This window comes from Lycium barbarum, chromosome 10 (genome assembly GCF_019175385.1).
Source record: "Lycium barbarum isolate Lr01 chromosome 10, ASM1917538v2, whole genome shotgun sequence".
NCBI classification, from domain to species: Eukaryota; Viridiplantae; Streptophyta; class Magnoliopsida; order Solanales; family Solanaceae; genus Lycium; species Lycium barbarum.
Window position 1 is genome coordinate 119,327,425 of NC_083346.1, and position 25,000 is coordinate 119,352,424.

General features: G+C 34.2%; 2 protein-coding genes and 2 pseudogenes across 2 annotated transcripts; 1 reads left to right on the plus strand and 3 right to left on the minus strand.

Moving 5' to 3' along the window:
* Positions 1-1,788: 1,788 nt before the first annotated feature.
* Positions 1,789-2,693, minus strand: LOC132613399 (probable disease resistance RPP8-like protein 2; annotated as a pseudogene).
* Positions 2,694-7,259: 4,566 nt separating this feature from the next.
* Positions 7,260-8,499, minus strand: LOC132613400 (putative disease resistance RPP13-like protein 3). Its single transcript, XM_060327405.1, has 2 exons — positions 8,418-8,499; positions 7,260-8,239 (listed from the first exon to the last, which is right to left on the minus strand). Exons 1-2 carry the CDS (start codon positions 8,497-8,499, stop codon positions 7,395-7,397), a joined length of 927 nt encoding a protein of 308 aa, XP_060183388.1. The 3' UTR covers positions 7,260-7,394.
* A 6,223-nt stretch (positions 8,500-14,722) lies between these two features.
* LOC132613887 (probable LRR receptor-like serine/threonine-protein kinase At3g47570) lies at positions 14,723-17,272 on the plus strand (annotated as a pseudogene).
* Positions 17,035-20,593, minus strand: LOC132613886 (glyceraldehyde-3-phosphate dehydrogenase A, chloroplastic). Its single transcript, XM_060328175.1, has 5 exons — positions 20,425-20,593; positions 20,185-20,298; positions 18,826-19,127; positions 18,040-18,284; positions 17,035-17,690 (listed from the first exon to the last, which is right to left on the minus strand). Exons 1-5 carry the CDS (start codon positions 20,470-20,472, stop codon positions 17,188-17,190), a joined length of 1,212 nt encoding a protein of 403 aa, XP_060184158.1. The 5' UTR covers positions 20,473-20,593; the 3' UTR covers positions 17,035-17,187.
* Positions 20,594-25,000: the final 4,407 nt, after the last annotated feature.

Sequence of the window (25,000 nt, forward strand, 5' to 3'; positions counted from 1 at the left end):
AGCTCTCTGGCATTCTCGTCAGAAGAAAGCTAAAGGCACAAGGGCAGATCAGATAACGCCCTTTACTGAGTCAAGGATCCAACTCTATGGTTGAAACTACTAGGTAATCCAGGTAATAGTGGTGTTGCCGTGGTGTTTAGAGATGCTTCTAGTGATTTTTTGTGGTGCTGCTAACCAATTTTTGGCTGTTCAAACTTATATATATATATATATATATATATATATATATATATATATATATATATATATATATATATATATATATATATATATATATATATATATATATATATATATATATTATGAGACAGATCTGTGTGAATAAAGACTTCACAAATGTGGTTGAGATCAGTGTTTTAAAAGGCGGGGGCGTAAGGCGGGGCGTTTTACAAAGCATCCATTATACACCGCTTATAACTTGTAATTATATATAACATAATTTTACAAGTATAAACAATACAATGAAATAAAAGCTATTATGAAATGCAAAATAATTCTAACATTTTAACTTTCAAATACGGGAAAAAACACAGTTTCTTAAAATACTATTACTATCATACTATTCATTTTATCTCTCTATAAGCAAATAATCAATAAAATTTATCAATGTTACAAGTAAAACATAACTTCTTCATGAACAAAAAATAAAATTTATATGATAATTCTGATACATAAGACTTATGATCAATGACAAGTGAAAATGTACAATTTCGCTATGTGTTTTTTTTTTAAAAAATTAAGTGATATTCACCCTCACGATGTTCTCAAATAATAAATATCCAATACTACGACTTGCTATATGAGTTACACCAATCTTCTATTTCTATAGATGAAAAACTATTAAGTATCATTATTTTGTTAAACAATTATGAGGGTGAATGATTTTAATTAAGGAATTTAAAATATAATTTGTGTAAGAACTGTTAGACGAACCTGGGCGTTGGGAGTTAGGCGTGTTTAGGGCGTACGATTGGGCGCTTAGGGCGTCATAGGAACTAAGCCCCACACGTTAGCCCCAGGGCATTTTGCCACTACCCTGCCCCGAGGCGAGTCCTGACAATGCCTTTTAAAACAATGGTTGAGATTGATCCAGCCATTGCTAGAAGAATGAAGGGAACGGACTATTTCAGGGTGGAATATAAGGAATTACTTTCATTTAACGTTTCGAAAGAGAGTTACAGCTGTCAATTTCGCTAATAACTAATTATAAGAATTGTGATCAAGAGTCATCAGGAGATTCTAATTTTTCCTTTTTCCTTTCTTAAATGATAAGAATGAATTGCAGTACGCTAGGATAATATACTCGCATAAAATCACAAAAAAATCATGTCAGGAACTTGAACCTAAAATCTCATACTTAATATTACTCACTTAGTTATGACAAACAAGCAGCTGTGGCAAATTATTTTTGTCTGTTTTCTGGAAACAGGTATTCTCTTTCGGAAACAAAGCAAAACTCTCAAAATATTAAATCAGCAACAATCCAAAAAACAATTCTCTCCAAACCAATTCCAAACACTCCAAATTTTTAGAAGTAAGAACAAGAAAACAAAACAAAAATAAAACCATATCTTATTGTTAACCAATCAGGCAACAATAATGGTCGATGGTTGAAATAAAATCTCATTGATAGTGTAGAGATAATCTGTAAAGATGCAGAACATGCTTATTCCTTCTAATTCTCAAGTCTCTGCGATGCGAATGTCTTGATGTGCTTGACAGAAGTTCCTCATGTGCCTTTTAATTTCCCATATACTGCCCCTCCTCTTTCACCTAAATTATGAGAAACCATTTAATAATTAGTATTCGGGGAAAGAAAGCTCTTATAGATTCTTCTTACTTATAGTTGATCTTTAAGCAATTTGATAATGTGCAAAGTCTTTTGATTGTAAAATTAAATCATTTTACAAAGAGGTAAATAAGATGATAAAGACGAAGGAACTCCAGTTGACAGAAGCTATTATCACTGCAGATAATTTCTGTTCCTTCACAAGCTGCTTGTAAATCGAGATTCCTGAGGTTTGGCAACATTCCAAGAATAGGCATTGGATCTTCCTCGAGTAATGAGTTTCGAAGGAGCATCATTGTGATGGAATTTGGAAACTGGTATGAGAGAGGCAGTTTTTGTATTATTCCCTCTAACCGCAATTTACAGAGCTTTTGACAAGAACAAAGATATTCAAGGGTTGGAAATGATTCATCCTCTCCACAACACAAAGTGAGAGTGCTAAGGTTTTTCAAGCTGCCAATGTTATTCAGGGAGTAAGATTGCTTGATTTCACTCATGTCTAATTCTTGAAGATTGACTAAATTAATAGGATCAACATCTTTCCATTGATCACAGAAAGCGTATTTAAGAACGTGAAGATTTGTAGTTTGCTAAGCTGTAAAGGTTTTGAACAAAAAGCAAGTAAAATTTCTTAGATTTATTAGGTTAGCTGTCTCGGGAGGCAGTTGGAGTAGGTGATCTGAGTCAATAACTCTGAGGGTCTGTGAATTCTTGAGGTTGCCAATGGTGGAAGGGGGAGATGTCAGATACCTCTCAAGCTTAATAACTTTAGATGGTACGAGCTTCCTATGGCATCAGGTAACGACTCTCCAAGTATAACTCGTATAGATGTTGGAACTGCAGTCGGAGAAGATAGAATCTTCGACAAGATTTTTGAATTTGCCAAAAGAAGGAAAATTTGGCACCGGCCAAATTGCAGAGTTTGTCAAAAAGTGATACCAATTCGTGAGGTCCAGACCCACAATTTTTGACTTTGCCAAAGGAAGAAAAATTTGGCACCGGCCAAATTGCAGAGTTTGTCAAAAAGGTTGAATTTGGCACCGACCAAATTAAATGCAAGGTTGAAGAATTGGCACAGGCCAATTAATGCCAAGAGGAAAAATTGCACACTCCATCCCTATAAATAGGAAGCTCTCTGGTCGAGTACATACCATTGCATACATCAAACTTCCGACGGCAGAGGAACAAGGAATCTTGACCATTCTCTCTTTTTCCTCCGTTATTGTAGGACACATCTTTTTGCTCAATTTCAGATGACCAGGAAGAGGTGTGCTAACCCACTTAGCACTCTTCATATTGAAGCGCTCTAGTATACGTTCTATGTACCTTTCTTGTGACAAATAAAGCTTCCTTTCATCTCTTGAACGAGTAATTCTCATTTCCAAAATCTGCTTAGCATGACCCAAGTCTTTCGTTGCAAGAGACTTATTCAATTGTTTCTTCAACTCGTCAATCTTGGAAGCATTCTTGCCTACAATTAACATATCATCCACATATAGCAGGAGCATGATAAAGTCATCATCAGAAAATCTTTGTACAAACACACAATGATCTGAATAAGTCTTCTTGTAGCCTTGGTCCCCCATAACAGACTCAAACTTCTTGTACCACTGTCTGAGAGCTTGCTTCAATCCATATAGACTCTTCTTAAGTTTGCATACAAGATTTTCTTTACCTTTTATCTTGAAGCCCTCAGGTTGTTCCATATAAATCTCCTCTTCTAAGTCATCGTAAAGAAAAGCAGTCTTCACATCCATCTGCTCAATCTCCAAATCAAGACTAGCAGTCAAACCAAGAACTGTCCGAATGGAGGACATTTTCACGATAGGAGAAAATATTTCGTCAAAGTCAATGCCTTTCCTTTGACCAAATCCCTTAACAACCAATCTAGCTTTGTATCTGGGCTTCAAGCTGTGTTCTTCGGCTTTAACTTTGAACACCCACTTGTTCTTCAAAGCTCTCATGCCCTTAGGCAATTTCACCAACTCATAAGTATGGTTCTCATGCAGAGATTTCATTTCATCTTGCATGGCTTCAATCCATTGATCCTTGTGCCCATCTTCCATGGCCTCCTCATAACATTCAGGTTCTCCCCCATCAGTGAGTAATACATACTCATTAGGTGAATAACGGGAAGGAGGAACATGTTGTCTGGTAGACCTTCTAAGTGGAATATCTGACTCATCCACGACTTCATGAGTAGGAGCATCTACCTCATTAATAGCAGCATCGTTATCATCATTAACATGCTGATCTGGAACATGATTTTGGGCATCACCATCGTCATCGAGCCCACCAACGTCATCAACATTTGTATGAGGGATTTGATCAAGATTAACTAAACTTTCAGAACTTGAAGATTTTATCTTCTCCGCTTTGTTAATATCTTCAATGGTTTGATCCTCCACGAAGATAACATCACGACTTCTCACGACCTTCTTCTCAATTGGATCGTATAGCTTGTAACCAAACTCATCAAGGCCATAACCAATGAAGATGCACTGCCTTGTCTGGGAAGTTAATTTCGACCTCTCATCTTTAGGCACATGTACAAAAGCTTTGCAACCAAACAATTTAAGTGGTCATAGGAAACATCCTTGCCATACTAAACTCTGTTTGGAACATCACTTTGCAAAGCAACCGCAGGGGATAGATTAATAACATTGCGGCGGTCAACAATGCCCCACCCCAAAAGGAATTCGGCAACTTTGCTTCAAAAAGCAAACATCTAACTCTTTCCATCAAAGTCCTGTTCATCCTCTCTGCTAAATCATTAAGCTGAGGAGTCTTAGGAGGAGTCTTCTGGTGTCTGATACCCTGTTGCTTGCAGTATTCGTCAAACGGTCCACAATATTCACCACCGTTATCAGTACGAATACACTTCAGCTTCTTTCCAGTTTCTCTCACAACTGAAGCCTGAAACTGCTTAAAGACACCCAATACTTGGTCTTTAGTCTTCAAGACGTAGACCCAAAGTTTCCTTGAGCAATCATCAATAAAGGTAGCGAAGTAAAGTGCACCACCCAAGGTCCTTGTCTTCATTGGACCACATAAATCTGAATGCACCAACTCAAGCAACTCTGTCTTTCTTGAAGGAAGATGAGACTTGAAAGAAACTCTATTTTGTTTTCCAGCCAAGCACTGCTCACACTTTTCTAATTTAGCACTTTCGAAATTTGACAATAATTTCTTTTTGGCCAGAACATTTAGTCCTTTCTCGCTAATGTGGCTAAGCCTCTTATGCCATAATGTTGAAGAGTTATTGCTCTCAACTGCATTCACCATATCAACACAGGTTGAGGTCGTAGTCCAGTATAAACCACGACGCTTTTCGCCACGAGCCACAATCATGGAACCTTTAATAAGCTTCCACTTTCCAGCACCATTGGTACTGACATATCCCTCATCATCCAAAACACCAACAGAGATCAAGTGCAAACGAACATCAGGTGCATGCTTTACATTGTTTAAAACTAGTTTAGTTCCAATACTAGTTTTCAAACAAATCGTTCCAACACCAGCCACCTTGGATACAGTCTCATTACCCATACTTAAAGTTTCAAAGTCACCCGGAGTATAGGATGAGAAAAATTCCTTCCTTGATGTCACATGAGATGCGGCACCACTATCCACAACCCAGCTTGACTCATCACAAGCAATATTTATCAGATTCGCATCAAGGACAATAACAAGATCTTCTATAATGACAGCGGCAACACGATTGCGATCTTCTTTCTTTTCCTCCTTATCTCTATTCTCCTTTTTCAAAATCCGGCAGAACTTCTTTGTGTGCCCTTTTTTCCCGCAATGATAGCACTCAATATCTTTAAGTCTGCTTCTGGATTTGCTTCTACGATGTTCTCTATTTTGAGAACCACGATTCTTGCCTCTCCCCCTAGTGTCAGTCACCAAGACATCTGATGAGGAGGAACCTTGAGATTTTCTTCTCATCTCTTCATTTAAAAGACTGCTCTTGGCAAGATCCATAGAGATCACACCATCCGGAGCAGAATTTGATAATGAAATTCTAATAATTTCCCAAGAATCTGGTAGGGAACCAAGTAGAAACAAGCCTTGAATTTCTTCATCAAAATTAATTCTCATAGCAGATAACTGGTTCATGATCCCCTGAAAAATATTCAGATGATTTGTCACTGCGGAACCATCGTGGTATTTTAAACCCAACATTTGCTTTATCAAAAACATCTTGTTGTTACCAGTTTTCCGAGCATACAAACTTTCAAGATGCTCCCATAGGGTCCGAGCATGTGTCTCCCCAGAAATATGGTTCAACACATTATCGTCAACCCACTGTCTAATAAAGCCGCAAACCTGCCGATGCAACAAATTTCGCTCTTCATCTGATTTATTATCAGGCTTTTTATTTGCAAAGACAGGTTGATGAAAATTCTTGACATAGAGCAAATCTTCCATTTTGCCCTTCTAAATGGCATAATTTACGCCACTCAAAGTAACCATTCTACTAGTGTTGGCTTCCATCGTTTATCACAAATACAAATACTATTATTCGAAGACCAAAGAAATTCTTTTCTGATGTGGAAGTTCAGACTGTGCTGCAACCACAGAGCATACTCAGACAGAACCTGGCTCTGATACCACTTGTTGGGAATAAAATAGACCCACAAAAATAATATTTACGGTATTAGCGATAAACGTGAAACACTAACTTATGGTTAAATCAGCAAGAATAAAATGCAGCAATAATGACACCAAGATTTTACGTGGAAACCCTTCTGAATAAGGGAAAAACCACGGCCAAGAGAAGCAGCTAATATCACTATAGTAAGGAATTTTACACTGTATAGTCACGAGTAAAAATACTCCAAAGACCACTACACACTCAAAAAGAAAAACACTCTTTTAATTTTTCCCACTTTACTACAATATCACTCACACTCTATTTTTCTTCACAGACTATTTTAGACTATTTTCTTACAGTCTATGGAATACCTCACTTTGCTCTCACTCAGATGTATTGTCTGAGATTTTGGTGTGTGTCATTAAACTGAAAGAGAGCTCCCTATTTATAGGGATGGAGTGTGCCATTTTTCCTCTTGGCATTAATTGGCCTGTGCCAATTCTTCAACCTTGCATTTAATTTTGCCGGTGCCAAATTTAACCTTTTTGCAATTCTTTTTGACAAACTCTGCAATTTGGCCAATGCCAAATTTTTCTTCCTTTGGCAAAGTAAAAAATTGTGGGTCTGAACCCCACGAATTGGTATCACTTTTTGACAAAATCTGCAATTTGGCCGGTGCCAAATTTTTCTTCTGTTGGCAAAGTCAAAAATTGTGGGTTTGGACCCCACACAAACTTGATAAGACCTAGCTTACAAAAAATTTGACCAAAGAACGTAATTGACGGTGACTTCAAGTTAGATCAAGTAAGAGGTACCTTTGTGCTTCATCATGAATGGCATGTCTGAGACAAACGGAGGATATGGAGTGCTTTCTTGGATCATAAATGTCAAAGAAGTGTACCTCCAATGCCTTTTGTAGGGCAAGATTCCGAAGTAGATCATGAATCCTACATTTATAAACTTTTCCCCAAGATGTACGTACCACTTGTATCAAGCTTCGTCTTATCAGAGCTCATTCAAGAAGTCCTTAGCAACATCCTCCCTTCTTTCTTCTACTCTTGATATGAACCCCTCGGCCATACACAACATTAGCTGTTCAGCATCGGTCTCATTATCTTCTGGAAAAATGGCGAAGTAAAGAAAACATTGCTTGAGCACAATTGGCAAACCATTGTAGCTCAAGGAAAGTATGTAGGACATTTCAATAGAGTCATCTTTAATATGCCTCCATATGTGTGCCTTTACCTTTTGCCATTCTTCTATCCCCCTTTTATGCGAAAGTAGTCCGCTTAATACAACAATTGCAAGAGGTAAGCCTCCGCACTTGTCCACCATATCCCTAGCTAGGACATCTGGGGTGTTATACTCTTGAGAAACACAAATCCAAGTATGTGTTGTGAAGTTAGTGAGTAGACTCGGTGTGTTGTAGGGGTTTCTAGCAAGAGTAGTCTTGCTTAACCCGCCCATACCATAAATGGAGATGACACTTTGGCGAGGCTCTGCTTTGAGAAGTTCAGCTAGCAACCTTTCTATGGCATCCTGAAAGCCAACGAAAATCTGATCCTGATCATCGACATAGGAGGCCGTTCTCCTCAATGTTCTAACCATGTTGGACCGATTGTTTGGAATATTAGTTGGTCCATCTCCTGCATTATTGATATCTCTAATGCCATAAGTCTCTCGTTTGTGAGAGAGATCCATGACTCGCTGCTTGAGTGATTGGATCTCCTTGCTTACATTGTAGAATTTGGTATCCTTTCTACATATGCAAGCACAAGCCTTCAGAAGACTAGCAAATCCATGGCCATCGCCTTCGCCTGCCACGAAGTTGTAAGTCTCCAGTTTTTGAACTGCAAATGATACAACAGCATCAATTATTTTTAGGAGGCTTAGTTTTCACTTCACTTAGAGCAGGAAAAATAAGGCTGTATAGAAGATATTGGAATGCAACTAGGAAAATGGGAAAAGATAAAGAGACAGAAAGCAGTAGAGATAAATTGAGAACAAAAATCAATCAGTTGAAGTAACTGGATCTAGCTGTTGATTGTGAGTTTGGTTGCAGAATTGCAGATGTTAATATGAATATTACTATAGGCAAGGACAATTCCATAGTGACAATATACTCCCTCCGTATCAAAAAAAGTGTTCAATTAGTCATTTACACACTCCTTAAAAAAATACTACTTAACTCTTACAAAAAGTAGGTAATTTGACTAAACTGCTCCTAATTAAATAGATATTGGAATTTGATCACATGACACTTAATAGGAGTAAATCTAAAAAAATAAGATTAATTCTTTTAATTAAACACTCTTTTTGATCAGAAAAAAAAAAGTAGACAGTCTTTTTTATTCGGAAGGAATAGTGATTATTGTGTAAACGCGTGCTTAAAGAGGGGTCCATTTATGCTATTAAAGCTTACAACTCACTAGTTGGTCAGTGATTATCATGTAATTACGCGTAAAGAGGGGTCCATTTATGTGATTAAAGCATAGAAAATCCGACATATGATCATCGGACTTGTGGAAATAAATATGCTCTACTTATGTGGAAAAGAGTCAAAAGTACTCTCTCCGTCCAGTTTCTTATCCCGGTATATTAAAAATAGATCTTCGCTTTTAGTTATTCGGTTTGAAAAATCAAGAGACAATTCACCATATCATACCTAATTTACCCTTATTATTAGTTATTGAGTTGAAAACTTCAAGAGATTAATAGTGATCGCACAACTTTTAAAGTATTTTGATTGATTTCAATCATTAGGTTACTTAACAATAATTAGGAGTGATATAGTAAAATTGTCATTTTATTTTTGAATTCTTAATAGGTATGTCAAATCAAAGCATGACAAGTAAAAAGTGCACGAAGGGAGTAACAATTATGTTATATATACTATAGCACCTAATAAATTTGTTTGATCATCGTGATATGTGTATTCACATTTTTATATTGAGCTTATATGTATATCAATAAAAAAAAATCACACAATTAATTTTTAAAAATATTAGTTACATAGTTATGTTATGTGTTAATAATAAATAAATAAAAAAAGTACCGCAATGATAGGTTAAATTTTTAATCCTATCATATTCCATAGTGGGATTCCTACAATTATATAGTTTTGGAAGGAGTACACCTTTCCAACTTGCTGTTTAATATTTGGATATTTAGCCACTTATTAACTAGTAATTAAAGAGCATACAAATCAATTGTAGAAATGGATTTGTAATATCAAGATACAAGACCAACCAAGAAAAACTACAATGATCAAGGAAAAAAATGATATTTTTTGGTGTAAAGTTATAAAGTTAAGCGGTGGAAAATGGGAAAAGAAAAATCAGGTGGAAAGATATTTGAACTTTTATAAGTATTAATTAACAATTGAAGACAATTAGGGAAAGTAAAGTGGAATTTACAGGAAAGAACGACAGAGAAACACTACTCTACTACTTATGGATTAGGAAAGAAATGATATTTTATGGCATAAACTTATGCTAATTAATAGGGTCATTGGTGCTAAGGTTATGGTGGGGAAAAAAAAGGCTTGAATGAAAAACTATGATAAAGGGTCAAACAAGGTGGAAAATCAAGTGGAAAACTCTTGACATAATGGTCAAAACACACGTCAAGTATCACTTTTTTGTGATTTTTTCATCTGAGCTATCAGGTGTTTGTGTTTTCTACCTAATATTAATAACTATTTATCAAAACATACATCTATTCGTATCTGATGAAACGCAAACACTTGATAGTTCAGGTGTGTTTTGATAAATAGTTGGTGATAGTTCAAGTAGGATACGCAAACACTTGCTAATTCAGGGAGGAAGCTCACAAAAATGTGATACTTGAAGTGTGTTTTTGACCATTATCTCAAAAATCTTTCAAGTTTTGTATTAATTAATACCATTGAAAACGAGGTAAGAAAAATCAAATAGACGGGAAAGAACGACCGAAAAAAAGCTACTACTTATAGACTATCACACAATAGATCCGTGGAAACAACCTGAAATTTCATAGTAAGGCTGCGTACAATAGATCCTTGTGGACCGGACCCTTTTCTGAGTCCCCCGCATACCTAAAGTTTCGTGCACCGGGCTACCTTTTTTTTTTTTTTTTTTTCAATGAAGGTAGAAACGAGGGTAAATGAAATTGACAGGAAAGAGAAGAATGAAGTCACTGTAGAGATTTTATAACATCTTGAATTTCAGTGTACTAGTATCTGCAGACGGGCGTTGCAAGTGTATCCCGTGGCAATCAATATAAACTTTTTAAAATGATATAACAATAATATTAAAATATATGTATGAGTTACAAAATAAAGTTGAAAGGAAAGAAAAATACAAGCCCAACATCATAACATGTAATCCTATATATAAATCAGTGTTTTAAAAGGCGTTTTTGAGGCGAGCCTCGGGGCGAGCCCCGGGGCGGGGCGTACCAAAAATGCCTCGGGGCGATGGGTCGGGGCGCAAGTCCCCAAAGGCGTACGCCCAGCAATTTGGGGCGTACGCCCAGGCGTTTGGGGCGAGTTTTTTTTTGTTGGGGCGTAAGCCTAGGCGTTTGGGGCGAGCTTTTTTTTGTTGGGGCGTAAGTCCAGAAAACTTCTTCAAACTAAAACGAAATTTGTTAAATAAGTCCTTAGTATAATGCCCAAATTTTCAAAAGTCAACATGTAATTACTCAAATATTTTAAAAAGGAACTGAAACATTAAATTTAAAAGTCAAGACCTTTTTTCTTTTCCAATTAAATAAAAAGGCTAGAATGCCTAATATATGTTCTTTTCCAATTATTTATCTTGTCTTCTACTATCTCAAAAAAGTAACGAGCAGTCAATTATACTTGTAAGTACGTATAATAGATTGTTCTAATTAGTTTTTTTGTGGGGGTGGAGTATGTATATGTGTGTGTATATATATATATATATATATATATATATATATATCACTTATTTATTGTTTTCTTCAATTTTTTACGTTATTTAACCAATTTAAAAGTATTTATTATAATTATATCATTTTATAAAATACTAAAAATTAAAGTCCCATGAGGCTTACGCCTCGTGCCTCGGGGCTTACGCCTCGCTGAGGCAGACATAAAACGCCTCGCCTTACGCCCCCGCCTTTTAAAACACTGATATAAATATGTTAACTAAACTGAAAATTGTTGGATAGATGAACAATTATACTTTTAAACTGTTGTTGAAGTTACATTTTGACTCTGACTCTTTCTATAGAGTCTGTTTAGCATAAGAATAAAATATAAATAAAGCATCATAAACTCAACTGAACTACTTATATTTCCTCGGTGTATGAATAACTTTTGTTGATACAGTCTTTTCAGATAAATGCATATTCAGGTAAAAATAAATATGAGGTTTCTCACTTCATAACTAAAGGGTTGACTATCATATTTCGAATCCAATACTCCCTTTGGTACATAAAGAATATTTTGCAATACTGTATTCGAATTATAACTTTAGAAAGTTAGAAGATTTGTAGATTGAATCAATAGAATGAGAAGGGAAAAAACTGCCAAACTCAAAAATTGTTGTAGGTGAATATTGATTTACTTAATTATATATATATATTTTTCAAGAACTAATTAATTTCTCATGCAACCTAAAGAACCAATAAGTTCAAAGCACTCTACTCTTTTTCGTTTGTTTAATTTTAGTATCAAAATGAATATGTATTTCTTAAAGCACTTAGTGAAACTGCTGAACCATGAGCCTTGGAAAACAAAAGCAAAGCCTTTGTCCCTGTTTATATAAGAAAGAAGAAATTGTAGTATTCCTACATATTCAATTCAATAAAACCAAAGCCAAATCAAATAACCAAAAAAAGAAATTCATTCACATAAAATAAATAAAAATACGATTTTACTTCTTTTTTAGGGGCCATTGATCATTACCCTGTGTCAAGAACCTATATGCATCAAATTATCTGACTTCTAAAGGAATTAATACATAAAATACTAAAATTTTAACAGAATTAAATTGTACCCATTAGGTGATTTCATTTGTTATTTTCTCTCAACCTGCACAGTTCAAAGTATTAGTATATACAGTTCTAGTGTATATATGAAAGAATAACAACAAAATTAAAGATAACAATTTTATATAAGTGCATCTTTAGGTAAATATGTGAATTAATAAGCAAAAAGAACATGCCGAATTCTCGATCTTGTTATGGAGACCATAATTTTGTCAAAAAAAGTGAAAAGAAGGAGGAACCTCATCATCAACTTGGCCTTTCTGGTGGAACACTGGTACAAGAAGTTACTAACAATTTTTCTAACCAAATGAAAATTAAGATGAATTTGATGGGAATACTAAAAGATTTCATAAGCATCTGCAGCCAACAGAAAAAATGTTACAAGCTTCCTTGCTGATTTTCTTGGATAAAAAATGATGAGCTATAAGCCTATTAATATCACTTGGCACTTGGCAGCTCAACAGGTTGTCACTAATGTATGAATTAATTAAGAATTTATGAACAATCATCCTTGCAAAATGAAACAGTGAATTTGGTTCGGAATACAAAAAGATATCATAAATTCCAAAGTAAACAGATACACAGTGCATCCTTATTCATAATTTCATGAGTAGTGGAAGAGACAATTTAAATTTAAATGAAATACTTTAACTCTTAATTTTGTAATTAATATTGAAGAAGCAATTTTTTTTAAAGGATGAAAATGTCATTTAACTTTTGAGGGGCATTTTAGTATTTCAACTTTGCACTTTGGAACTTCCCACTTTTAGTATAATATGATTCATTACTTATTTTTTTTTTTTTTAAATGAGCTCAGTAAAGCTGTTAATTTAAATGAAATACTTTAACTCTTAATTTTGTAATTAATATTGAAGAAGCAATTTTTTTAAAGGATGAAAATGTCATTTAACTTTTGAGAGGCATTTTAGTATTTCAACTTTTCATTTGGAACTTTCCACTTTTAGTATAATATGATTCATTAATTATTTTTAAATGAGCTCAGTAAAGCTGGTTTAGTTGTTTTTGAGAACAATCCATTTGAGCCTTTGAGGTACAATTACTTTTATTTATAGTAGAAATGATGCACTCGATGCCTTTAACTAAAAATAATTTGTTGAAATATTTTTATTGGTTATTCTAGCCAAGGCATCAATCATGACTCTCTTTCTCGATATATACAATCCACTACAAAATCATAGTAAGAGGATCACTGCTATTCAGGTACCACATACGTAATGCATTGTTGCAATCTTGTTGATTGCACATCTATAATCCAACAAGTAGCACAAACTGCTATATCATAAAATTGCATAAATTGAGGATTTAATACATTGATAGCCTCTTAAATTTGTTAGTAATAAATTTCATCTAGATACTCAAATTACGATCTATTCCTATTAGACACTGCAACTTCAAGTTTTGGAAAAGTTTTTACGTGTTCTCAAACGTCTATGCGGTAACTGGTAGTTAAGTTAACCACATAAAATATGTCGCATCCTTTAATTATACACATTAGCATCAATTGGAACATGCATGATGTTTTAAGTTACCATTTAAAGTTAAAACATAAATATTTTACTTCATTTTTTGTTACCACTTTATGAGTTTAATGTGCTTTTCAATTAATCGTGTAACATATCAAAATAAACAAAAGATAAATAATAAAAAGAGAGAAATGAGTAATTGAAAAATATCACATGTGGCAGATATCGTGAGCTGGGGTCTTATGGAAGGAGGATGAAGTAGATAGAAAAAAGAAAATGAGATGAACTAAGGTGAAACTATGTGAATTGTGTGAGTGAGAGAGATAGAGATAGATGAGATCTAGCTATTATTTAGCCGACACGTGGAACATATACTTTACTTTTTAGTTTAAAAAGTATAAATTTGACTAGCTTTCTTAAAAAAAGATGTTATGGATAAGAAGTCATTCTTGACACAAAATAAGGATATTTTTAGTCCGTTCAAATTTAACTCAACCTGCCCATTTAACATTCCTAGTTGGAATGTATATTAACCCGCTCAATTATTAACTCAACCTATTTTGATCAATTCAAATTCAGTCAAATCCGCTCATTTGACACCCTAACTGGAATGAACCAATCCAAGGTACTCTACCTTCACGTTTGGGAATTACCCTCCCGAATGTTGAATTATTTATCATCGGTTGGGAACAACTTTTCTGGATCAATCCCATCTACTGTGTTAAATTCATTAAAGCTAATGTATTTTCTTGCTGGAGGTAATCAACTTACAGGAAGTGTAGTACCATTCCACTTAATAAGTCTAGTAACCATTCTACTTCATGATAATAATCTTATAGGTGAGATACCATTAACTCTAAGAAATTGCAATTACATGGTTGAAATATAAGTTGCTGAAAATAACCTGTTAGGACAGATACCTAAGGAACTTTTTGCTCTCTCTTCCATAGTTGATGTAGACATTTCTGAGAACCATCTAGATGGTTTCATTCCTCTTGAAGTTGGAACCATGAGAGACTAGAAGCTGTGTGAGACCATAAGCTTTAGACATGAAAGGGAACTACTTTCAAGGGAATATTCTCCTTCTTTCAGTTCTTTGAGAGGTCTCCATGTTTTAGACCTTTCTAGGAATAATTTATCTGGCCAAGTACCAAAATACTTGGAGATTCAAGTTTCAACGCTTGAATTTATCGTTCAACGACTTCGAAGGAGTGTTACCAAATGAGGGTGTATTTAAGAATGCAAGTGCAATATCAGTAATTGGAAATCCAAAACTTTGTGGTGGTGTGCCTAACATACATCTTCCAGGATGTGACATCAAAAGAACGAAAAAGAATTGGTTCGAGATTTATCCTCAAGATTGTTATCTCCGTTGTTTTTGATATACTAGGACTTGGTATGCTAGTCACTTTACTATTTTGTTTCTTGTTAAAGAAACCGAAAAGGTTGCCTGTTTCAAGTTCATTTGGCGAGTCTCTCTTAAATGAGACTTATCAAAGTTTGCTTCAAGCTACTAATGGATTCTCTGAAGACAACTTGGTCGGTGCTGGTAGCTATGGATCTATTTATAAAGGAACTCTCGATGGAGGAATAATTGTTGCGGTGAAAGTATTAAACCTCTCGCGACATGGAGCTTCCAAAAGCTTTATGGCTGAGTGTGAAGTCTTGAGAAACGCAAGACATCGGAATTTGGTCAAGGTTCTCACAGCTTGCTCAGGAATTGACTATCAAGGGAACGAGTTCAAGACTTTGGTTTACGAGTTTATGGTTAATGGAAGCCTCGAAGATTGGTTGCATCCTAGTCCAAGTGAAGAAAAAAACAAGTTTAATATTCTTCAAAGCTCAACATTGCTATCGATGTTGCTTCTGCAATTGATTATCTTCATCATTACTGTGAGACTCTAATCGTTCACTGTGATCTCAAGCCAAGCAACATTCTTCTAGACAATAGATTGGTCGGGCACATTGGTGATTTTGGTTTGGCAAAGTTCCTTCAACCAACTGCACAAAATTCTTCTATTTCAGAAGGAAGCTCTAGTCTTGTTAGAGGAACTATTGGTTACACTGCTCCAGGTAACAGTTTTTCTTCCTCATTTCTTCCATCTTTTTCTGAAAATGATATCATAGCGAAATCATCCTGCCAGAGTAACTTATTCATCATGTTTATTTCCGCATATGCTTGAACCACACTGATTAACCATAATTTGCATTGATAGAGTTGTTTTACTCTAACAACAAACAACATACTGACAAGTATTTACTTTTATAAAATCAAGTCCTACTAAGTTATGTTCCTATTAAGAAAATTATTGATCCTTGTCTTTTTTGTTTGTGAATTGTATAATATGGGATGGGTAGCGAGCTATCAACTTGTGGTGATGTGTACAGCTCGGGGATCCTCTTGCTAGAAATGTTCACAGGAAAGAGGCCTACAGATGGAATGTTTAGGGATGGTTTAGATCTTCCTAGTTTGGCTAAGCATGCATTGCTTAATGGAGCTATGGAAGTCATCAATCCGTCCCTTATATATGGGAGTAAAGAAGACAATAATGGTGAAAGCACAAGTATCTACCAGAATATGGAGTATCTGGTTTCTGTACTTCGAGTCGGGGTTGCTTGCTCTGCATATTCTGGAGCTGAAAGAATGAACATCACTGAAACTGTTTCCGAATTGTACTCTATCAGAGAGGCTCTTCTGAAATCAGAAAAAAATTCAGGAACACGTTGAAAATATCGTTTCTTTTCTAGTCATACTTTAACTGTCTTCATTGTAGTTGCCGATGGGTATAGTAAGTTTCTTCTTCAGTACTTAGGTCATTCATCACCTGAATACCTGATTGCATGATGTTAGAATTACAGACTATCTTGTAATAAGTACTCCCTCCATTTCAATTTAAGTGTCATACTTTCATTTTTAGTTCTGTTACAAAAAGAAACTCTCCAATTCCAACATTCTAAATGGTTTGTTTAGGACCACAAAACTCATAGAGCATTTTGGTAAATTGCACACATTTTTAGTTTGAGACCACAAGATTCAAAAGTCTTTCTTATTTTCTTTAACCTCGTGCGAGTCAAACTAAGACAAGTTAGATTGAAAAGGAGGGAGTATAAGCTTTAACGTTCAAAAAGTACTTTTTTAATTGTATATCAACGGCAGACTCTACAAAGACAAGAAAGAGAACTTTTATTGAAGCTGAGATTTCACAAGGTGGAAAATTGTTTTGGCTCTCATTACAATTTTCAAAAAGGAATAATAATCTACAAACGGGGCAAAAAAAATTAAGCCACTATTTAGCAGTACTGCTTTTATTTTTCATATTTCATTTCCACTGGTTTGCAACAATATCAGCAAGATCAACCACCCTCTGTGAGTAACCCCATTCATTATCATACCAAGCAATAACCTTAACCATGTCATCTCCCATGACCATAGTGAGTGAAGCATCAACAGTTGATGACACGTCACTGCACCGGAAGTCGACCGACACGAGCGGTTCGTCGCAGACAGCAAGAATGCCTTTGAGCTCATTGTCACCAGCCTCTCTGAATGCAGCATTCACTTCCTCAGCAAATGTCTTCTTGGAGACTTGAACAACAAGGTCCACGACCGAGACGTTAGGGGTGGGCACACGGAGGGCTATGCCGTTGAGCTTCCCCTTAAGGTTCGGGAGGACAAGGGAAACAGCCTTAGCAGCACCAGTTGAGGTTGGAACTATGTTGAGAGCTGCAGCTCGGGCGCGTCTAAGGTCCCTATGGCTTGCATCAAGAAGCCTTTGGTCGCCGGTGTAAGAGTGAGTAGTTGTCATGGTTCCCTTGATAATGCCTATTAAAGGAAAGATATTCATTCATGAAAGGGAGAGTTACATTTTTGGACCGCTCTGAAAAAGATATTCATTCATGAAAGGGAGAGTTACATTTTTGGACCGCTCTAAAACGTAATAGCCGGTAAATGTGTGTGTGTTTTGTATATTAAATATAAATATACATATAGTATATGTACAATATATACAATATACATACAATATACATACAATATACATAGGATATACATAATCAGTGTATAATTTTTGTATATTTTGGCTAGTGCCAGTAATTAATTTTTCCCTTTAAGTTATGTACAATGACAGTAAAGAATACTTATGCTCGTGCATTACTAGATAAAGATGACTTACCAAATTTTTGGTCAAGAACCTTGACAAAAGGAGCAAGGCAGTTGGTGGTGCAAGAGGCATTGCTGATGATAGTTTCATCAGGGTTATAGAGGTCAGCATTGACACCAACAACATAAGTAGGGATGTCACCTTTTCCGGGAGCGGTGATGAGCACCTTCTTGGCTCCAGCCTGGATGTGTTTTCCAGCACCGTCTCTGTCGACAAACACTCCGGTACCTTCTATAACCAAGTCAATCCCAAGATCTCTGAACAATTATAAACAAAAGTTGGAACAATTGTAGAAATTAGACGTTGACAACGTATAAGGTATCTCAAGCTAGTACTATATGTTAGACACCACATGAGCTAAATTAAGCATGTTGTCCATGATTCATGGCTAGACATGTTAAAACTTAGAACTACTGTTTCTGTTTAGACAACTGATAATATGAGTTTCCTGTATCATAATACAGTTTCCATCAGTCTTTTTCTTACAAGTAACTAAAATTACTGGTCCAAGTTGAGCTTGGACCACACATATTGCACTAAAGTGGGTAGCTATTTTGTGATAACCTAAGCTTTTATACATTGAAAATTTGCAAGTGTAAAGGAATTTTTACACCAGTCGTCCTTAAAACCGAGTATAAACAACAAGAAATAGCAAGGTGAATTTGTAACTTGAGAAAATAGGATAACTAACCTACTATAATAGGTTAAGCTGCAGTTAATAATGTAAATTTCTTTACGTTATATGTGAACGTATACAACTTAAATCCTTTTGTTACATGTTACTATGAGAGAACTTACCCCCAGGGGAGGTTGCTTGGATTGCGGTCCGAGACAACTTGGATGACTTTTCCGTCGACAGAGATGCCGTCAGTGCCAACTGGCTTGACGTCAGCATCAAAGATGCCAAGGGTGGAGTCATATTTTAGAAGGTGAGAGGCTTGTTTGACACCACCAGTGTCATTGATGGCAATGACATCAAGGGGAGAGTCTTTTCTACCATGCCAGCACCTCAAGAAGTTCCTTCCAATTCTTCCAAATCCATTGATGGCCACTTTCAACTTTGCCTCCACTACCCCGCTCTTGTTCTTCGCTCCTCCAATCTACATTTTATAAATCCAATTCCATGTAATTATCACAAGAAACATCTTGCTATACAATGACCATACTTGTTGAAAGTACAACTTAGATGTTATGCAATGTTACCATTTATTTAATGTGGTCTATATTCTGCTTAAGCAATAGTGAGCATCTGATCTTCCTTCATACTTAATTACCAATTTTGCATCAATGTCTTTGTCTGGAGGCTACTTCTTTTTCTTTTTCATTTTCTTTTTTTTATATAAAGATCTTTTTCTAACTCTGTGTGGTAATATTAAAGCACAACAATTGCACTTACTTGAACATCAGCTAGATTTAGAAGAACCTCAAACCTATCAGCTTTACTTTAGCCATTGGATTTCACTATCAATATAATTTAACCTATTATAATAGGAGTTAACATTCTTGTTATGTTACTAATTAATGGTTATCAGAGAGATTAAGTGACCTGCTCGTGTATATATTTCTTACACCGTTAGTACACAGAATTTAACTATCTTATCCATTGGACTCAATCAAGCTCATAGACTTGAATGCAATAGTAGTAGTACTCACAACAGAGGACTGGAAGGCAACAACAGAGAGCAAGTCTTGGTCACAACTAGACGTGAAGGATACATATTCTTCTTTCTCTTATTTTTTAAGGACTTAAGTTATATATACTAACAGTATGTAGATTTCTTACACTATCAATATGATATGACCTATTAGAACAGGTCAGCTAACATTGTGATCATGTTACTAATGAATGATCGTGATCATGTTACTAATTAATGGCTATCACAGAAATTTACCTAAATTTACCTTATAAGTGATTTGATTGTATATATATTGTTTACACCACCAGTACACAGAACTTAACTATCTTGTACTCAATCACTCAAGAGATTTGAATGCAATAGTAGCACTCACAACAGAGAATTACCTATATTTACCTTATAAGTGATCTGATCGTGTATCTATTTTTTACGTACATCCTCAGTGCACATAATTAACAATCTTGTTCACTAGACTCAATCACTCAAGAGATTATAATGCAATAGTAGTATTAGTACTCACAACAGAGGTCTGGAAGGCAACAAGAGAGAGCAAGTCATCATTAGTTTTCCTTCCAAATGGAACAGCTGATGAGGTACGCAGACCAGAGAATTCAGAGAATCCTTTGTTGCTGACCTGCCCATTAACACAATATACAAACAACTCAATAAACTGTTTAACAACAACTACGGCTCAGTTCCAAACAAGTCGAGATAGGCTAATAACAAGAAATGAAAAGGATAATTTTAATGAATGAGGGACCTGGAGAGAAGAGTTGGCTACTGATAGAGCAGCCGAAGCCGAAGCCATTTTTTTTTTCAGAAATGCAGCAACAGTAATGTGTAGTGATGAAGAAGAATGTGGTTTTTAGTATGGAAGTTTATGAATGAATGGAGGGAAGAAAATGGATGAGATTATGGATGATAACTAGATAGATAGCCTCTCACTCATTGTATGGCTGTGATTGCCTAATTCAGTGTATATGTTTGCTAGATTTTTTTGTTTTTTATCATCATATGTTGCTCTTTTTTTAAAAAAAAAACTTTTTTTTTTTAATAATTGTTATTTGAAATTTATTGGTTTGACTAATCTGAATTCGCTTCTTTTTGTTTTAAGTTAATGAGTTTTAACTTCTAGACAACGATAGTGTGTAAACAACTTACACTATTATGTTAAAGATAACTACGCATAATTGTATATAACAAGTGAAAGTAACTCCATCTAGAGTTCACTGGTTCAATTAATTTGAATCCAATTATATGTTCATTTTACTTTTTTTAAATAGTGAGTTTAACTGCTAAACACCAATAGCATAAACAACTTTTACAGTACTGACATATAAAATGTAACTATATGTAATTTTATATAACAAGGCAAATAACTTGTTAGAACATGTCAAGTTACGTTCTGACGTAAGTAGCGAAAATAAGTTTCATAAATGAATTTTCATGTTGATCGTCTCCCCCAGCCTCCTCGCCCACCCTACCACTATTCTCATAGTATTTACCTAAATTATATAAATATTCTTGAAATAATATTTTTTGTTTATTTATTAAACATAAGAAAATCACTGATTTTTCAGAAAAATGTTTTCCTTCGTACCAAAAACACCCTTGGAGACCAAGTAAACTTTTTTTCTTATTTTTTATTATTCTTTCAAAAGAAAAAAAAAAGAAGTTTACTTGGTCTCCAAGGGTGTGTTTGGTACGAAGGAAACTTATTTCACTACAAAACTAACACTTCTTTAATAAGTTCAAACTATACGTCCTTAAATTCAGTAGTAAGTTCACCATTGTGGCAAAGCGATGACTACGTTGTTAAAAGGTAGTAATTTCACATCGCTATTTTAATGTAATCTCAATAAAGCAAAATTCTTATTAATTTCTTTTCAAAGAGTTCTTTTTGTTATTTCATGAGCAATTTCATTTTTCTTTTCTTCTAGTAATTAAAGGTCTTTATAAATTGATCAAATGGCAGTTATTGCTATCCATAAGAAATTGCCACCTTGTCACTAAGACTCCCTGCCATTGGACAGCCAATGACTAGAAATCCTTTGTCCATATCCATCTTTATATTATTCTTCACATTTGGACCCAATTGATCTTTGTGGGGACTTCAAAAGCAACCTTGTTTTAACACTGAAAGAAACATCAACCCCATTGCAAATTTTGTGGCTTCAACATTTTTTATTCCTTTACATGATATCTACTACCCTTATCCTTTGGATTTGGAATACATAGTACTCCTAAAAAATAAAATAAAAAGAGATTTCCCCGACCTCAAAAACCGATCTGAAATAAGGAAAGTTGAACTTTTTCAATAGACTTTTTTTTTTGGAATGAAGGACAATATTTTCAACAAGAGTTTTTTATTTCTAGAAAATATATTTTTTTTAAAATAAATAGCTTTTTAATTTATTTTCTGATACTATGTAAATAAAGAGAAAACATTACTATCTTATTTGCTTGACCAACTTAGATTATTATTATTTGATCAACTAGGAAAATTAAACTATTTGATACACAATCGTTGATAAGAAGATCGCCAATAAAGGAAAAATCATTTCCTCCATCTAACAATTAAAATTGTTGTAAGATCCTGTGATACGTGCAAAATGTTGATGAATCCATAAATTTTCTCAAGAATTGATTTCATAAGCTACTGATCACAATGTGATTTTGCTTGAACCAATCACCAACCAATATGGTGTATTCTCCGTAGGTAGAGGAAAATGAACAATCTAGTGTTATACCACCATAATCAAATATAAATCATTTGTCTCCTTAATACTCGTCCTATGAATAAACATCAACTTCAATTTATACTTACTAGTCTTAAACTTCATGTTGTTTGATCCAACAACAAAGTTCTTCATAAAATACAATCTCAATTCTTTTACTTTTATTTTGAACTTATGAATAACAAATCGTCCACTAGTTGCATAAATCTGATCTCCCTATATAAAATTGAGTTAGTCAATTATTAGAGTAGTTATGATTAACCATGATATGTGAATAGCTAAAAAAATTATTATCAATTATTTCTTTATAGGGAGATCGAATTCATGCAACTATTGAACGATCTGTTATTCATAAATTCAAAATGAAAATGTAGAAACTGGATTGTATATCATGAGAATTTTGTTGTTGGACCAAATAACATGAAATTTAAGACCAATAAACACAAATTGAAGCTAATGTTTACTCATAGGACATGTGTGGAGGAGACAAATGATCCATATTTCTTTTGTGGTGGCATTAAAATAGACTACTCCTTCTCCTCCAATATTGGTTGGTGGTTGGTTCAAAGAAAATCACAGTGTACAATTTTTGAAATTTTTTGTGAATTCTTCAACTACCTCTGAATCTCATTGTACGTATCACAGGATTTACGACAATTTTAGACGGAAGAAATGATTTTTTTCCTTCCCTGATGGCCTTCTTTCTTATCAAGAGTCGTGAATCAAATAATTTAACTTTCATAGTTGATTAAATAATGACAATTTAATGTGCTCGAGCAAATAAAAAAAAATTGTTATGATTTTTTCTTTAATATTGACCCTACATCGGGTACTAATATTTATTGATAAGGATAAAATTGAGAAGTTGTAATTACTTTTATCTTAAGAAACTACGGGTAACTTCCAATTTAAAAGTTTAACTAAAATTTATTTTTTAGTTTAAACTTTTGAATCCAAAGTTGACTTCAATTAATTTCACCAAAATAATTAGCTTTTAATGGGATCGGGTTACCATTTAAATAAGATAATCGGACTTATAAATCTCACTATAGATTCGATCACTTAACTTTATGTAATCAAATACATTAATTTCTTTTAAATAAGATAATCGGACTTATAAATCTCAATATAGATTCGATCACTTAACTTTATGTAATCAAATACATTAATTTCTTTTCTGTCAAATACTCAAGATGTTATAGCTAATCCTAAACACATGATATAAAGAAAAACTCAAAATGACATCTTACAGTAATTTGTCTAAATAGTCAATTGAAATAAAATGTTGAACAAATTTTAAAATGGGCACACAAAATATATACAAACATAATGCATATATTATAAGAATTTCCCAAATATATTGGCAAACATATGTATCAATCTCTATTTTATAAAGCAGCAACGAAGTAGGCGTTGGACATAAAAAATATGATATTTGAAAAAAATAGTATTTGAAAAAAAGTTAATAAAGAGTATTTGAAAGTTGAGATTGTAATTGGATATGCATTTAACTTGAAAAATTTAGAAGTTTTGTGATTAAAAAAAAAACACTTGAAAAATTGGTCAAAATTACTTTTTCAAACTGAAAACTCATTAATATCAGTCCAATGTATGATCAAAATCTACATTGCGAAAAAATGAAAAAGAAAAAATCATGTCCAATCGAGCCCTTAAATCTCACGAACCAAAGTTAACTTTAAAAAAGAGAAAAAAATCAATCTCCAGAATATTAGATGTTGTGCAAAAGTACACGAAAGAAAGCGCCACAATTAACGAAACTTTGAGAAAATAACAATATTTGATTCTTAGGAAACATGTCAACAAAACTTAAGATTTTGAATGGCTGAAACTTTAAACAAGTCAAATAGCTAATCACTGTTTTTACTGGAACAGTAGCAATAATGCACATTCAAACAAAACATTGGCTAGATTAACAATGGACATATGTAGGAAATCAAATACATACACAGAGCCACGCAGCAAAAAATTAAATTGAAACTCACCTTTAGCCATTATTGTTCAAGTACACTTGAAAATCGACTTTGATCTACCTTCAGCTTATAACATAACGGCTAAGAGCCTTCTAGCCTACGCCTATGGCTAACATGCTAGACTGATGGAATTGAAGACGTTTATATGGTTAGATTAGGGACACTTAGACCAAAAAAGAAAAAGAAAAATTAACCTAGGGACTGCTGCATAAAATAATATTGCAGACTTCTAATAAAACTTTCCTTCCATCAAGTAAACTACGGATATATATAAATCCAGGATATTATCTGATATATTATTTACTTGGAAGACAAGGTAAATAACTAATTACCTAATATAAACCACATTAAGTGTCTCTAGTTAAAGAGACGTAAATTACCAACGAAGCTTCCCATAATCTCTTTCATCCTCTCTGATCTCTCTTTCCCTCGTGGCTTCGACTTTTTGTACAACAAACAATAATTACGTCTCAATTCCAAACTAATTAATATCCACTACATAAATCCTCAATTGATTACTCGAAATTATCTTTGTAAAATTTGAACAGATTAGCATTTTCAAGAAACGCATTATATAAATTCTCATAGAAGATAATGTGTAAATGTA

What these genes read in the sequence shown, in the direction of transcription:
- LOC132613886 (XM_060328175.1), bottom strand. Translation starts at nt 20,472, where the DNA reads ATGGCTTCGGCTTCGGCTGCTCTATCAGTAGCCAACTCTTCTCTCCAG. An exon ending in CCAAGCAACCTCCCCTGGGG is followed by an intron (nt 18,285 to 18,825) that starts GTAAGTTCTCTC and finishes ATAATTGTTCAG; the next exon opens with AGATCTTGGGATTGACTTGG. An exon ending in GGTTCTTGACCAAAAATTTG is followed by an intron (nt 17,691 to 18,039) that starts GTAAGTCATCTT and finishes TTCCTTTAATAG; the next exon opens with GCATTATCAAGGGAACCATG.
- LOC132613400 (XM_060327405.1), bottom strand. Translation starts at nt 8,499, where the DNA reads ATGGAATTGTCCTTGCCTATAGTAATATTCATATTAACATCTGCAATT. An exon ending in ACAATCAACAGCTAGATCCA is followed by an intron (nt 8,240 to 8,417) that starts GTTACTTCAACT and finishes TATCATTTGCAG; the next exon opens with TTCAAAAACTGGAGACTTAC.